Source organism: Saccostrea cucullata, unplaced genomic scaffold (genome assembly GCF_032062105.1).
Source record: "Saccostrea cucullata isolate Sc308-1 unplaced genomic scaffold, CSIRO_AGI_Scuc_v1 ctg5872, whole genome shotgun sequence".
Taxonomy (NCBI): domain Eukaryota; kingdom Metazoa; phylum Mollusca; class Bivalvia; order Ostreida; family Ostreidae; genus Saccostrea; species Saccostrea cuccullata.
This window is the reverse complement of record NW_026938966.1, coordinates 9,526-27,110: the sequence shown is the minus strand read 5'-3', so window position 1 is coordinate 27,110 and position 17,585 is coordinate 9,526. Positions and strand designations below refer to the sequence as shown.

The following is a 17,585-nucleotide window of genomic DNA, read 5'->3' as shown; positions in this document are numbered from 1 at the left end:
TATACATGTATATTGCTATATTGTATTCTCCATTGATCGTAGCTAGGACATTGAAGCACGAAATTGTTTTTGTAAATTAATAATTAACACGTTTTTTGTCTAAGAACATGTTGCCTTGAGTATCTTAACATTTAAATATAAAGTTTGTGAGCACGAATTATCCCTTCTCAATGTAGTTCCGAGTATATAATTACGAGGAGGGTTAAGTTTGTCCTTTGTGCGAAACGAGTTGCGTAATATGAAACTTGATCGATGTGGGATACTGTCTTCTATTTTCTGCACCGTCGGACTTTGGAGTATCAAACTATCGGGGATTGGACTTTGGAATGATCATCAGATTTTGGAGTCCTACATATATTACTACAAAGTAAAAACAATTTTATTCAACTTTTTATATTTCAGAAGAAATTATATAAACAACTTATCCAGCAGCTGTCGATATGTACATTACTCGAAGACAAATTTATTACCGCATAAGTGGACATTTTAGCGAGACGCAAATTTAGAGATTTTATCCTTTAAATCTGGTATTTTATTTTTAGCGAAAGTAATATTATCGATTTTGGAATGCTCAAGTAAGAAACTATTACAACTTAAACACAATTAATTTTTAGCAATACAAAATCTTAGCGATCTCGGCACCCTCGCTAATAATGACAAAATTAAATCCTCGCTTAAAATCATTCTTATACTGTATTTGATTTACAGTTAACAGTTATGTATGAGTATTTTGTCAGGTATAATAGTAACACATTGATATTTAAAGACCAAACTATTTTGAAAGGACTATGAGGTTGGATGAACTTATTTTACTTACGACAATTTAAAGTCAGGTTAGAAACTGTGCTGGTTTTATAAGATAAGCTATTCCATCCCCCCTTGAACTCTTTACATGGGATATTGAATGTAGTGACTGCACTTGAAAAAAAAAACTTTCTGTTTATACATAAGAAATTGAATGCGGGGGAATATCTAATTTATCTTCTTCTTTTTTCTTTCTTATTAATGCATAAATCCTCTGGCTTCAAGCAAGATGATATACGTATAGCAAATATATGTTTAATAAGGAGAAAACTGTCAAATCTCATTATTAATATTTTAAGTAAAGCAGACTTAATACATGTAATTCTATTCATCAAAAGCAAAGTTGGAGCAGAAATGCCAATTCAATGGCTTGATTGGACTATCCTTCATGGACTGGGTATTTCAGTTGTTTTGTTAAAGGTTGACATTTGATACTATTTGAAAGTGTTATTTTAAAGTCTGACCTGTGATAAAAAGTCATTTTATCGGTGAGTTAAATTACTGCAACTTTATTATATTCCCTTAAAGCAAAATGAGAATTGTTTGAGAGATATTTGCATTAATTTTAATGACCGATATACCTAAATAAAATTATTCAACATACTTAGATTTAACTAATAACACATCTAACATAATAATAATAATAATAATAATAATTGTATTCTCTGTACAACCTTCTCATTAAGACAATAAAAACGAATAGTTTGTTTCTCAGCATTGCTTTCATCTTCAGCAAAAATTTTACCCTGCAAAAATAGGGATGTTGAAAAATAAAATAATAAAAAATACATTTCCTAAGCGCCTAATTTATGAAAATTATAAAGCTAGGAATAATATTAATTCTTAAAGCAGATCAGTGGAGTCATATGATTTGAATATATAAGAAATGGTGAAAACCTAAAAGACGGGTGCAATGTCTAGTTTAAAACATTCAGACTGCTACCGAACCTTCAAATGCAATAACAAAAGAATTGCAATCTGTGACAGTAGAGTATATAGGACCTCTATTGATTTTTACCGAGGTGTATAAGAAAAGTAATCAGGGCAAAGGGGGAATGACAAAACACAGGTGTTTAAAATGTTTCATATAGGTATTAGTATTAACCTTAAGTAGTAATTAATATTTTTGAATATTTATTTTTCGGGATAACCTTTTCATTGAGGATTTTTGGCTGCGATTGATCACTTGATTTTTTCTGACTGAGATACTCCTCTAGAAGTTCAAGAAGGCTACGAAGTCTGCCACCTATAAAATAACAATTAATCATAATTAATGTCATTAAACGAATAGGGGTTCACCTGACCAAACTAAGAAAACTGACACTTTATTATACATTTGAAATGTCAAGCTTGAACTGCTACGTTTGTTGGGCGTTTCTGTGATGAAAGGGAAACAAGACAAAAGGAAACAGTGTAAGAAAAACAAGAAGCCCAGGGGCCACAGCGCTCAACTGCGCACATGGGCTAGGAAAAAGTACATATCAGATCAGAACTAAAAGTTATCTGAGGTTTTTTTTTGGGGGGGGGGTGTGGATTTTAACCCCCAGGGGATCATGATTTGAACGAACTAGAATCTACTTTACCTAAGGATGATTCCATATAGATATTACTAATCATGGCTTTGAAGTACTTGAAAAGAAGATTTTAAAAGTTTTCCCTATATATTCCTATGTAAAACTTTGGTCGGCTATTTTGGCCCACCCTACCCCCGGGAGTCATGATTTGAAAAAAAGTTGAATCTACACTACCTGAGGATAATTTCACACGAGTTTCATCTTTCCTGTTCCTATGGATCTCGAGAAATAGATTTTTAAAGATTTTCCATATATATTCCTATGTAAAACTTTGATCGGCCATTTTTGACCCACCTTACCCCGAGGGTCATGATTTGAACAAACTTGAATCTACACTACCTGAGAATGATTCCACATGAGTTTCATCTTTCCTGGCCCAGTGGTTCTTGAGAAGAAGATTTTTAAAGATTTTTCTTATTACTCCTATGTAAAACTTTGATCGGCCATTTTGCCCCCACCGTACCCCTTAGGGTCATGATTTGAACAAACTTTAATATACACTACATGAGGATGATGCCACATGAGTTTCATTTTTCCTGGCCCAGTGGTTCTTGAGAAGAAGATTTTTAAAGATTTTTCCTATATTTTCCTATGTAAAACTTTGATCGGCCATTTTGGCCACACCCTACCGCTGGGGGTCATGATTTGGACAAATTTGAATCAACACGACCTGAGGATGATTCCACATGAGTTTCATATTTCCTGGCCCAGTGGTTCTTGAGAAGAAGATTTTTTAAAAACGCCATAAATTTTTCTCTAATTCATAATTATCTCCCCTTGGAAAAGGGCTTGGCCCTTCATTTGAATAAACTTGAATCCCCTTTACCCAAGGATACTTTGTAGCAAGTTTGGTTGAAATTGGCCCAGTGGTTCATTAGAAGAAGATGAAAATGTGAAAAGTTTACAACGACAACAACAACTACAACTACGACGATGACGAAAACAACGACAGAAAACGGACAAATTTTGATCAGAAAAGCTCACTTGAGCCTTCGGCTCAGGTGAAGATTGCGGTTTGTATATGACGACTACAAAAACTCAGATGCAATTTTTTTCGATTATATCACATTTCTCTTAATTCTTTTAAGAAAAGTGTATGTAGAAAGAAATTAATTTTGTGAGAAACTTTTAAGTTTTAACTCTCAATTTAATTTTTAAGGAACGGATTGCATCAAATGACAAGAAACAGTGTATAAATCGTGAATGTGTCGATAGCTCTTCCAGTATAATAATAGAAAAAAAAAGTTTTCTAAATTGAATAATTTATTGAATTAATTAAAGGTGTCCTCCACGTAAAATAAATTTATACAACTTTTCCATTAACAAATTATGCATCATGGATGCTTAATGACATTCAGAAGCTTGTTCTTGTTGCTTAACCACTGAAAGATTAAAAAAAATAAGCTTAATCAAGATGTCATTTATTGTCCAGATGAATGACAAGAAGTTAGCCAACGCACATAGAATATACAATTACTACAATAATGTTAAATAAAGCTAGGATAAGGCAAATATTGAATAATTTTATTTCAGACCGGTTAAAATTACAAGAGAAAACTTGGCCACATCAATCACCTTAGCACTTTTGCCACGAAAAGGCACAACTCAATTAGTTATTGAAACAATTAAAAATGAGGGGTGTGTGTATAAATTTTCTCTACCTGTTGATGCTACCATATTAAAATACTATCTAATGGCTTTGAATATTTTTTTGAAGAACAGAATTTTTTTAAAAAGATTTTCTAATATAACTGAAATGATCCTCCATTGCGAACCTTCCAAACCTCAGAGTCATGAATTGACAATTCTTTAAATCTACACTATCTCAGAATGCTTCCACATTAATATTACTTATCATAGCCCTACCTAAGAATGTTTTAATTTCAATATGATCAAAAATACTTTTCTCTTTTTGAGATAAAGAATTAAAGAATTTTTGATAAATTTTCCTGTTAAACTTTCATCCCCCATTAGTATCGTCGCCCCATCCCACCCCAGAGGCTTGTGGATGCTTTTATCATATTGCTGTTCTCGGGAAGATTTTTTTTGATAATTCTTATAATGTACAGTATTTCAATTAAACGCATTGACCCTGTCCTATCCAGGGCTTATCATTTGCCAAAGTTAAAACTATTTTTTGATTCCTGAGAAGCCGATTTTTGATTCTTTTTTTTTTCATACGTGTTCCACTGAAAATTGATTCTTAATTGTTGTCCAACCTAATAGGTGCACATCATTTGAACTAGCTTGAATTTACAAAACTATTTAAAGAAGGCTTCTGTCAAGTTTTTATTTTCAAGAAAATTCATCAAAGATGCCATGAAACTTTAACTTTTCTAAAGTATTTCCTATGGAAAGAGGGGGTTGCCATCTATTCGAACAATTTTGAATTTTCTTTCATCAAAGGATGCATTGTGAAAAGTTTATTTAAAACTTCCCCATTGGTTCTTTATTAGACGGACGGACCGACAGACAGATAAATAGAGAGACGGACAACAGACAAAACGTAATAAGAAAAGCTAACCTGAACTTTCAGCTCAGGTGAGCTAAAAAGTATCTCATTCAACAGAACACAATAAAAATTTCACACATGTATACAATCACAAATAGAAAAACGGCGTTACATGAAAATAAGCGTCAAACATATATCAATTATAAAATGCTTCAAGTATTAAAATTACATTGATTAACAATACATAATTACAAAGACAACACATTGCATTTCCCTCAGATTTAATTCTTTGGAATTTGAATCTGATCAATCTGGATCCTGTCTGATTGCGCCAAAGAAAAAAGTGCAAAAAACAAATTGACTATTACAATTAAAATGTAAAAAAAAACTTGCATATAAAGCATTTCATGACACATCAAATTTCATATTCGAAAGAAACTGAAGGATTTCTTTTTTCATGATCTAAGTTGAAAATGTAATTGAAAAATAAAAGCATGATATTTCCTCCAATGTATAACATTAATAACTAAAACTGTAAAAAAGGGGGGAGTTATGAATTTTTTAACCAAGCGTTCTATTTTTCGATATATACAGGTACAAAAATTGCCAACATTTAAAAAAAATAATCTGGTGTTAACATTATTAAGTCATCATTTCTTAAGTTCTGTGGTCGATACAAACTATCATTAAGTATAATGTTGTCTGAGATTCTGCATGGTCATTGTAAGGCCATTAAATACACACTGAGTTAAACACAGATTTCCCCCTTTATTTCCCGATCATGACAAGGAGCACACGATTTCATAGTGTGGCCGTTCGGCAGGAGATGCTCTCTCGTCCCACTTCTGATGTTTGTGAGGTCCGTGTTTGCTCCTCTCCTGTTTTGTATCATTTAATGGACTTTTGAGCTCGAATGCTGTTAGTTATCTCTACATATTTCTTCGTACCAGATATGCATAAAAAATGAACAATATGTCAGGCGAATAATGATCACCCGGAATTAGTCGTATTCTACGCGAAATGAGATAAGAGCATTGTATGTAAGTTTCAATTCTTAATTACGCAGTGTTATAATAATTTTGACTGATGATTTGAAGGTACTGAGGTTCCGTGTATTCTCTTTCATTCTGTTCCCCATCTCCCATATCTATTGGTCCTGTTTGTACCCCTGTTGTCATTTTCTCTTTTCTTGGTTTACTGATGTATGCCTTCAGAAGACTTTTGTTCTTTGTAGCATCATACCTTTTCGAAATTGAATGTATGATAATTCAATATTTTCAAATCTTAACATTTTTTTCTTTAAAAAAAGGTAAAACGCCTACTAAATTAAAGATTATTGATAAAACAGCAGATTTATACTTTGCTTATTCTAAATAATAATAAAAAAAACTATTTCGCTCTTCTACTACATGTTATAAAGAGTATAGAAGAGGAGCTAGATGCAAATCTAATTTTTAATCAGAAACATAAAAATTGTTCTACATAAATTTAGACTTGCTGGGTGGTCATTGTTGGAGTCAATGCTTTATTAAACTAGATTCAACTAAATGCTTTTGTTATGATTTTAAAAGTGATAAAGCATTAGCATTATACCTGTTTATGCAGAATGCCAAAAGCAGACATGCGTTAAATGACAAACTGATCGCCAAAACTGCAATTGTTTCTGTTGAACTAAATATTTCCTTGGTCTCTTGTTTTCTCACTAAATTGAACGATTTTAGAGATAAATTCAATTTTACAACACCACTCATGAAATTGAATTATTATTTCCCCCAATCTGATGTACAATATAGGGATAAAAAAAGGAAACAGTACATGTATAACTAGCAATTAGAGTTAAAAGTAGAATATGCTTTGAACATCACTTTCTAAACAATCCAGGCCGTCCCATCCCGGTTTGCATCCATCCATACATTGGCCACTGATTCTACTACAGTTCTTGGACAAGAAGCAAAACATACTGCATTCCTGTTGACAATTTACTCCATGAAAACCAAAATCACACACTGTGAAAAATGCAAAATAAAAAGTATTAGAATGACATTATAGTACTCATTTTAAAAATCTGCATTTCAGTTCATGAAAAGTCGCCCGCGTGGCGCAGAGGTAAGAGCGTCTGCTCTAGAGTCGCAAAGTAAGGAGTTGATCCTTATGTCGCGGTTTTGAATCCAAATGTGGGGCATGTAGACCGGTCCTTCGGATGAGATCGTATAAAGCGAGGTACTGTGTTGCAGTAGGTGCAGATACGAAAAAGACCCCTCCTTGCTCAATGGCCCTGAGTTCCAAGGATACGTAAAAATTTGCCAGCTCTCCCCTGACAAGTGGTGGCGTCTCCATATGAGTGAAACATTCTCGAAAGGGACGTCAAACAGTATAAAATCAATCAATTAATTCATGAAAACATAAATAGAAGCTGACAAAAAAGCCCATTTGAATTTCAAACAGACTACTGAACAATATGTAATGTAACATTTTTGGTTTAAATGTTTAAAAAACATTTGTTTTGATATTTGATATACGAGAGTTGTTCGATATGTATTGTGTATTGTACGATATCTCAAAAGCATTCGATTCAAATAGTCAAATGGACATTACATCCCTTCAAAGTATTCTCCGTGATTTGAAATACACAATTTTAATCTCTGAATCCATTTCTGAAATGCGTCACGGTACGCTGATTTAGGTATACTTCTGATGCACTGACTGACGGCTGAACCAAAGGCCTGTCGGGACTTGTATCGACGACCAGATAAGAACTTTTAAAGTTTTGGAAAAAGGAAAAAGTCGCATGGTGGGTGTGGCAAGACGGTAACCCTCTCAGATTTCAAAAATTGCTTCACAAGCTCAGATGTATGTGATGGAGCATTATCATGAAGAAGGCGAACATGCCTAAATCCCGACACAGGACGTCGTTTCTGATAATATTTCTAGACCTTTTTCAGTACAACATCTCGTTAATACCGACCTGTAACAATTTTGCCCTTCGGCACCGGAATTTGTACGGCTAAACCATCACAAGAGAAGAATATGCAATAAAGGACCTTCTTTGTGCTCATTATCCTTTTGGCAACTACAGGCCTTCTACCGTGTTTGGCTAGCCATAATTTGTTTCCAACTTTTCTTACTGGTTCGAAATAGTGAACCCATGTTTCGTCACCAGTAACTATGTCTGTAAATTGTCTTTGATTGAAGTTTGGAAACATTTTTAGCAGTAGCTTAGCGGTTTGTATTCGTACCTTTTTTGGTCATCTGTCAATATATGGGATATCCATAAAAATCTGCCGTGCACAGGTATTTGTAACAGTGTAAAGATGAATAATGACCCCTATAGAGGAATGACCGGGGGACATTATTCGACGGCAAAAATGACAACCAGTGAATATTCTACGGCCAAAAATTGAGCCCCGATCATTATTCAACGTCGAAAATGACCCTTTTACCCGTAGAAAAAGTGTCATCACCCTAAAATATTGCATAACCAACGTGAAGAAAAATGACCCCTTGTCGATTGAAGTTGAAATTTTTGGGGGCAAAAATAAATGAAGCGACCTTATGGCCAAAATGCTCACCTGATCTAAATTGGGAATAAATTGGTGATATGTTGATCACTTTACATTTATAGTACAATTAAGGAATGAATTAAATAGCAACCCAAATTATACTGTTAAACCTGGGATGGGACAGTTTACGCTTTATACAGTAAGACTCGTTTAGTACGGAAACGGATATTGCAAATTCACGGATATAGCGAAGTCATCTTGAATCCCCAGCTATATAAATTTAATGAATTTCTTATACGGTTAGAACGAATTACAGTTATAGTGAAGTGATTTCATAGGACCCAGAGACTTCGTTATAACCGAGTTTTACTGTATTTATAAAAAGCGTAAACTCCTCCAACCCATGTTATAGCAGTATAATATGGGTTGCTATTTAATGACCCCTTGTCTCACTTAAGAGAACAAAATATCGTTTTTCATACTTGAACAAAATTTTTAGATATGAATGGGTCTTTAAGATAATCCTAAAAAGTTTTCAATAAAATGTACATTTTTTGGGTTAAACAAAAACATGGAGCAATTACCCACTGTATGTTAAAAGTGCATTTTTATGACAAAACATTCGCATCTTTCCGGCACATACTTGAAGTCCTTTAATCAAGGGTCATATCACAAACATGATTTAAATACCACAACTCATCATGAGCCGTAAAGCGTAGTTGTTAGCGTTGGCCTGATACTTATTTCGAGTCTCCCGGAAAAAAAAAACATGATTGCTACCAAATTTTAACGAATTCTTTATTGAAAACTCTCTTCTTGAGCAAGGACTCTTGTTGAATTTTCTAAAAATATGTCACGTCTCTAGCATAATTCAGCTAAAAGCTTTCTCAACTTTCATAAAATTTCACAAAATATTTTATGTCAGTTCTAAGTAATCATTTGCGCCAACCATTTTATAGACATTCGCTGGGTTTAATTATTTTTTCTAACTACGATATTGTAAACAGATCCATTTAAAAGTCAAATTTTTGAAATGTAGTATTGAGTACCCTGAGTTCTAATATCTTTTAAAAACTCAATTCCTAATATTTTTCTTAAGAACAAAAGTTAATTTTTATACAAAAGTCCATGCAATTATCAACATTTTATCATTGAGGAATTTTATATCATTAATAATTGCAAACACATAGTTATTTTTCCTGCATAAAATATGCAAATCTTGATACGCTTTGTTTGATATCCTTTACACTTTGCACATAGAAATATGTTTCATTTAAAACTTGAAATAATCCATACCTTCATCGCACGTGATTCCTTTAAATCCCGCTTTACATCCTTGAGAACAATTCCCGAATCTATGATCACAATTTCCTGTACACTCTCCACATATACTGGTACAGTTAACACCAAAAGTTCCCTGGGCACAAGCTAAAGCATAAATGTAATTTATGGAGATAACGAACAGAATTCAAGCTCAAAATGAATAAAAAACTTGGACAAAAATGCAACAATCCTATTTAATGGACCTTAAAACATCTTTCAGGAGATATGTTATTATTCTTGATAACTAAGATAATTATCTAATTACTAATATAATATTTTTTAATTTTCTGAAATTAAAGAAAAGGTGTAACAATCCCATAAGATGGATCTGTAAAACATTTCTCGGGAAATATACTTTCAACTTTGAATGACCAATATAAACATCTAATTATTTAAAATGATTTTACTTTCTAAGGTGTGAATTCTTTTAAAGTAGTTGTTTCAATACCGGTGAAAGTATATCTTCTTTCAAGTCTTTGGAATCCCACCCTTAGTTAAACTTTAGTTTTTTTTTTTTTTTGGTTTGAACAATGCGATAACACTGTCAATGCCGACTAAGCTTCTTTCTCCTAGTTTCATTTGATTGAACACATTAGAGGCTTTTTATGCCCCTGTAAACGCCGTTTTAGGGGTATATGGTTTTTGTCCTGTCCGTCCGTCCATTTTTTAAAATCTTTTTGTCTGTCTGATTGTCTGTTTGTCTATCTGCAAAAAAAATTAACCTTGCCCAGAACGTTTGAGTGACTGGAGCTTTGACTTTCATATTTCAAAGGTGTATTTCTTGTGATATATGTAAGACATTTCTTTGGTTACCACCAAATTTGACCTCTTGACCTTGACCTTGGAGTTTGACATTTTTACCAAAAAAAACAAACAAAAACAAAACAAAGTAAATGTTAACCTGGGCCTTAATTTTTGAAGAATTGGAGCAATGGCTTTCATACGCCGCGTGTGTATTGATTTTGACAAGACCCTTTATAGGGTGTAAATACTTAATTTACCTTTTGACATTAACCTTATAGTTGGAGCCACTTTTTAAAAACTTTAACCTGGGTAATAACTTTTGAACAATTCAATTGATTCTAGGACTTTCATACTTCACGTGTTTATTCATTTTGATAAATCTTTTTAGTGGGTTAAATATTTTTCACATTTTGACCTTGACCTTAGAGTTTGACCAAATTTTTAAAATCTTTCTCTTAAGTCATAATTTTTGAACAGTTGGAGCAAGGGCTTCCATACCTCACATGTGTATTTATTTTGACGAGTCCTTACAGAAAGTATAAATATATTTGAACTTTAGACATTAACCTTGATCTTAAAGTTTGACCGGTTTTTGAAAATTTAACCTTGACCATAACTTTGGAACAGTTAGAACTAGGAATTTCATACTTCACCAGTGTATTCCATATAATAAGACCTCCCGTTGAGTACCAACACTTTTGACCTTTGTAATTTGATGCATTTGAGAAAATTCAACATTTATCTTAAGCTAGGGGTCGGGGGACATCAGTGTTTCAAAAACACATCTTGTTTGTTTCAGCTAAGCCATTGCATTGTTTCGTAGAAAACAAGTCAAAAAAGCGAAACAATTATAATTAGTAAGTTTTTCATAAAAATAATTTATTATCATAGTGCAGATTTAAAAAACTGGTATTAAATCAATTTAACCTATGAAAAAATCCTGAACACAAGTACAATACTACTAAGGAGCAGGAAATATCATGGAATTGTATTAAATAAACAAATTGAAATTAATTTCCGTCATTAGTAAAAAATGTTTAACGTTCAAAATTTTGGGCCAAACAGTTTCAAACAAAAACGTAATTAGATAACAAATTTAGAAATATTAATTGAACCTAATTTGGTTGACACAATTTTTGAACTTATCGGTCAAATTGATCTCTCATGTTGCAACTGAAAAAACTGCTCATTAATAAACAAAACTAAACAAACCAAAAAACTAAGTAATTTTTTTTTTTTAAATGATCTTGATCGTCAGTGAAAGAATTTATTTGTATTAATTAAAAGCAACGTGTGGTAAGCCTTAAAAGAATGAAAAAAATGCCCATAATATAGAACACTTAAATACCGATACAAAATCAAAAAAAAAGTTGTCTTAGTATACTGAATTAAAAGTAAAAAAAAAAACTATGTTATACTTTTAATGCTATTGCATCTGAAGCGATTATGGGTCAGTAATTTGATGTTTGCCTTAAGTAAACATGATACAAAAAGAAATGCCTGGGTTAAAACATTTTGTTGTCAAATAATGGAGAAATTTTTATAATATTAAGAATAAAAACTCTCTATGTTTCTATGCGTAGGTATGTTAAAGCAGTGCCCAAGGTATTTTTCGACAAATTTACACTTTTTTGTACAATGTAACATTATGTAAACAAAACAACTCAATGGATTAATCTTTTAACTCATTATCTCTTACAAATACGCCAATGAGTCTAAAGTTAAAAGAAGCTCTTTACTACAACGTCATCGTGTGATGTCTTGAATTTCAATTGAAAATTATGTCATAGTAAAATGTGAACGTTTAGTTATAATTGACTTCAAAACTAATACAAATGTATCATCCAAAAAGCTTACTAGAATTACAATATTCTCCAATGTACCCGGCTTCACACCATAAACAGGTACCTGTTTCTGCATTACAATTTGGACAATGTGTTGGACAAGGGTATAAACAGTTTGGTCCATAAATTCCTTGAGAACATCCTGTAGAGCAAATAGTGTAACAATTAAAATTACATTGTCATAACAACAATGTTCATTCTTTCCTTTTTCAAAAAGTTATCCTCCATTCTCAGTATACTTTGTTAAGTGCATTCACAATACACCAGAAGTCGAACATAAATGTACATGAATAATAAACAAGATTATCATCTGTGGTGTTAAACGTATTGGAAAACGAAGCGAAACTGATTATTTTAATTTGAATTAATTCATATTGTCATAGAATTGCATTATATTGAGAGTGACAGGATGTCACAATAAAAGGAAAATAAAAGATATTAATTATGAGCATTTGATTGACAGATCTCGTGGCGAGGACTGAGTTTGATTTTCTTTTTGCGGGTCAGACCTACGTAAGATGTAAATATAGGTTATAACTGTTACTCGACCGAGCGTCTGTCACTAGATGGGAAAATCTTTGGCCTTTCTCGTGTCAGGGGTTTGCAGACGAAAAAAATCCCTTTGCTCAATGGTCCTGCGTGCTGAGAATAGGTTTATATTTGAAGCACTTCAACGACATTCAATAGTGTCTGTATATAAGTGAACAGTCGTCAAGCTGGACATTGAACAACATATAATCAATAAATGAAAATATATTGAATTTCTTAAAACAACACAGACATTTCAATTTATACATGAATGATGGTATATTGTTAAACGTCTGTCACTTGAGACACTTCCACTTGCCGGTAGAGAGCTGAACTCGATTATCAGGGCCATAGGGTAGTGAGGGATATTTTTCGTTTCAGCACCTTCTGCGACATGGGATCTCGGTTTATACGGTTTCATCCGAAAGACCGGTCTCCACGTCCCACAGTGGGATTCGAACCTGCGACGTAAGGATCAACTCCTTACATTGCGACTCTAGAATAGATACTCTAACCACTGTGCCACGCCAGCGACCAATTTGATTTGAATTTTATGGGAAAATAAAATAGTTTATGACAACAAGTTTAGATATAACTATTTTATTTTGGATTTGTCATATTGCTAATCAACTCAAGCATCTAGAGTTTACGCGTAATGTATTACCGGAAATGATACATGACTCAGTGCGAGTAAATTTTAGCCGCAGTTAACTCTGTATCATTCTGTATACCTCGGAATTCGCACTTTTAATTGGTCTTTGATATGTGTCGCCCCGGGGATTTTCCAGGGGTCTGAATCGTTTGCGGCATTCCTTGATTGGGCTACGCACTGCAAGGACGATTTAAATTTTGCTACTGCAAGGACGATTTAAAAGGTATAGGCGAACCATAATTCTTTAATAATATATGTTTGCATTCATTATGACTTGTCGGGTTTTAGTATTTGGTCATTCCTTCATTCGTCGTCTTGACGAATTTATCATATCTCACAGAGAATTGAAAAATTTATCTCTTGATGCCGGTCAATTTCATGTTCGTTTTAAAGGAATTGGGGATGGAACTGTCCGACTGGGTCAGAAATGTTTGCAAAAACCTTGTTATATGAATATCTTAGAGAAGTTTCTACCTCAAGTGCTTTTTCTGCAGGTCGGAGGCAATGACATTCGAGTTGACTCGGATCCTGCAAAATTAGCCCGCGATATTGTTTCTTTCGCCTCATTTGTCGTTCAAACTTACAACGTTAAGCATATTATTATTGGTCAATTGTTGCGAAGGTTTTCTCGCCGTTGTGGGAATCTCTTTAACAACATTGTTTGTCAAGTTAATAAACATATTGAACATTTATGCCGAGGCAATCCAAAGATTACCTTTTGGCACCATCGCGGTTTTTGGCAAAACAGCAGTTCTCTTATGCTCTGTAATGGGGTGCATTTAAATCCATTAGGAATGCTGAAATATACAAAGAGCATTAGATCTGCCATTGGTATTTGCCATAGACGTGGATGTTTTTAAGTTCTAATGTATCTTTACAGGGCATAACACCCTGACAATATTATTTCACATTGTTTAATATTAATGATGTTGTTTATGGTATTCGGACAATCATTTGACCCTAGATTTTTGTGTCGCTTGTTTATATTTCACAACATCTGTTGTGTGTACACATTTTATCTGCAATACTTAGCAGTTGTGTGTGTTTATCTCATTGGTTTCTCACATTATTATGCATAATGCTCCTGTTATTGGTGAGCCTTGCTTATGGTCGCTCATGGTCGCTCACAGGTATACTCAACAGGAGAAGCATACGTGAGTGTGGTTGAACAATTGCTCATTTGATCTGTGCCTTTGTTCTTAATTATGTTGCATAAAATATTATGCATTTACGGTTGCTCACATTCCTACTCTGTTGTCTATTGTGGGTCGTGAGCGGAATGCGCGCTTTTAATTGGTCTTTGATATGTGTCGCCCCGAGGATTTTCCAGGGGTCTGAATCGTTTGCGGCATTCCTTGATTGTGCTACGCACTGCAAGGACGATTTAAATCCCGCCCACTTACCTCTCACATTTTCTGTCAGAAACTCTAGATGCTTTTGTTCTTAGGTGGCAACATATTTATCCCCACCTTTGCGAATCTATGTGTCATTTATTCAATCACATCATATGATGTATTTTTCTAAATGCCTATTATATAATATTCAATATTATGAGATATATACTTTTGTGAATAAATGACCTTTTCACACAATATGGGTATTGTGTCTAATTTTCGCAAAACAAGCTCGGACTCTGGCTGGATATAATCCATTAATACTTGGTTGGCATAAAAGTAAATTTGAAATGTGACATACATGTTAGTGTTCTATTAATAAGTGAGATGTCACTAGGCAAATGTACAATCTACAGTAATGTGGATTGAGCCTTTCTCAGCAAAAAGTTATGCTTTGTAGTCCCACATTTTCCCAAGGTAATTATTTGAACAAACTTGAATTTAGATTTTGTAAAGAAGATATTGCTAAAGTTAAAATTTTTGCACAGTTGTATTCATAACTGATTGATTATTAAATTTGTTTATACGTTTTAGCAAATCATAAATTTTGGACAAATTTAAGTTTTAGATTACCTTGAGAGCACACACGTCGCCTTATTGTAAAAAATTGAGCTAACTTTAATCTAAAAATATCCTCATCAACGTGTTTAAATTTGGCAAAAATCTGCCTAGTGGTTCTTGAGGAGATATTCTAGAAACCAGTACTTTTGTTTTTTATTTTTTAACATTGAAAAAAAAAGAATTTTATCCCTTTGCATCTTATGAATATATCATTGATAAAAAACAAAAATAAAATTAATCATACACGTACATGTACGTCGTATTCATATACAATCCGAAAGTATAATAAATACTTCTTGGCATGAAATATTTATTATAATGAATTTATTATGATTCTTACCATAAACTTCAACTTCACAGAGCTCACTGTATGCGTATTTCGAATAACCAATCGGGTAAACTGTGTCGTTTCTTCTTTCGTTATAATAGATGACATACTGGCCGTATAACTCACACGTGATATTGGCCACAGCTGGTATTGTAGACATATTGTATTCGTTGTCATGGAAACATAATCTACCATCATCTTTATTTTCAGTGTCTGATATATAGACAGCGAATCCCAGAAATCTTCCAGCTAAGGAATTATTTTCACCTAAAAAAAGAAAACAAAAATTTAAACAATTTTCCCCTTATAAATGAAGATTTCACAGTTCAAGCTTGTCTAAGTAAAAGCGTGTAATACAATATGACAATACAATTGTGACACATATTTTACAAATATGTGTCACATATACCCCAAGGATTGTTGTCTGTTCTGTAATATATAAGCAGATGATGAATAAATTTTATTCCAAGTAGGTTGACACTCAATGAAGCTATATTTTCATAATTTGCTGATATGCTACACTGGTGACCACTTGCAGATAAGTTAGATTTTAATCCATCAACTGCCTTATCCGGTCCAAACCCTGAAGGGTGTGTTGTTCTTTGCCATGCTGGTCGCTTATATGCTATGTTCTCTAATTTAAAAAAAAGAGTATAGTACACGTTATTTTTAGGTTTGTTATATGATATATTTAGAAGAAAGATTTTTTTTAATCCCTCTTTTTTGTCCGTTTCTCTTTTTCAGTATCTTATTGATCAGTGACTTTTATTAAATTGTTTACCTAGAGATCAATGTGTAGATTATTTTGATTCTTGGTTTACAATATAGTCCAAATGTAATTAAATTTGATAAATCATATGAATGGTTTGTATACGATAAGCTTAAACTACAACAATGTTAGTAGTAAACAGAATTCTATTGAAGAAGGTCATCGGATGTCTAATAGAAAATTCTAGAAACATATCGATCAAATTCGACTGAGTTCATTTTATTTAATCTTGTTTACATGCAGTATATACTTTTGTAGAAATATTTATCTAATTGTTGGGTCATTGCTTTATAAAAAAAAAAACAGTGGTGATTCGGAAGCATGAAAATATACTTAAAAATGTCTTTATATTATTTTCGGATAAATCAAAAAATAAGTACGGAAAAAAAGGCATAATAAATTAAATCTTACCGTACGCAGATGAACGACTGATCAGGATGATAAGTGATGAAAGGAAAAATATGCATGCAGACATCCCCAATATTTTAAGGCGCGCTGGTTTTAACATTTACCTTTACTTAGCATTTTTAGCTTGATATAATCATGAAGATAAAAAAGACATATTAACAATCTATGATTGTTTGTTATTCGAAGCGATCCAGTCAAATTTCCTGTAGAGCAATCTGATTACTATACTGTAAGCGTCCTTTGCAAAATACTAATGGTTATTTCCTGAAATCTAGGAAACGGATGAGATGTGAATGAAAAAAATCATGTTTTGATGGTGAATAGCAAATATATAATTCAATTTATCTTTTTGCCATAAAAATGATATATTTTTTAATAAAAAAAAAAAATCTTATAACATTTGATGATAAAAGATAAAGCCAAAAAATCAAAAGTTTTACTTCATATCTGCAAAAAGTGTATACAGGTGCATTCTGTATTTTCTTATTAAAAAAGTATTAATCTTTTTTCTTTTGATTAATCAGGGTAAGAGTTTCATGGTGCATCTTTTACATGGTGATGTCATGAAATTAGTGTATTTCTATATTAAATCCAGTAGACATCTACAACAAGCATCCTGTTTCATAATACTTGGTAGGGTGCGGTAGAATATATGAATATTCAAATAGAACAATGTAAAATTTCTAAGCACTACATATATGTTA

The 17,585-nt window shown here is 32.8% G+C and overlaps 1 protein-coding gene across 1 annotated transcript; it reads right to left on the bottom strand.

Moving 5' to 3' along the window:
- Positions 1–14,177: 14,177 nt before the first annotated feature.
- On the bottom strand, positions 14,178–16,964 carry LOC134251957 (uncharacterized). Its single transcript, XM_062734373.1, has 4 exons — positions 16,885–16,964; positions 16,114–16,338; positions 15,717–15,971; positions 14,178–14,218 (listed from the first exon to the last, which is right to left on the bottom strand). Exons 1-4 carry the CDS (start codon positions 16,946–16,948, stop codon positions 14,178–14,180), a joined length of 585 nt encoding a protein of 194 aa, XP_062590357.1. The 5' UTR covers positions 16,949–16,964.
- Between the last annotated feature and the right edge of the window lie 621 nt (positions 16,965–17,585).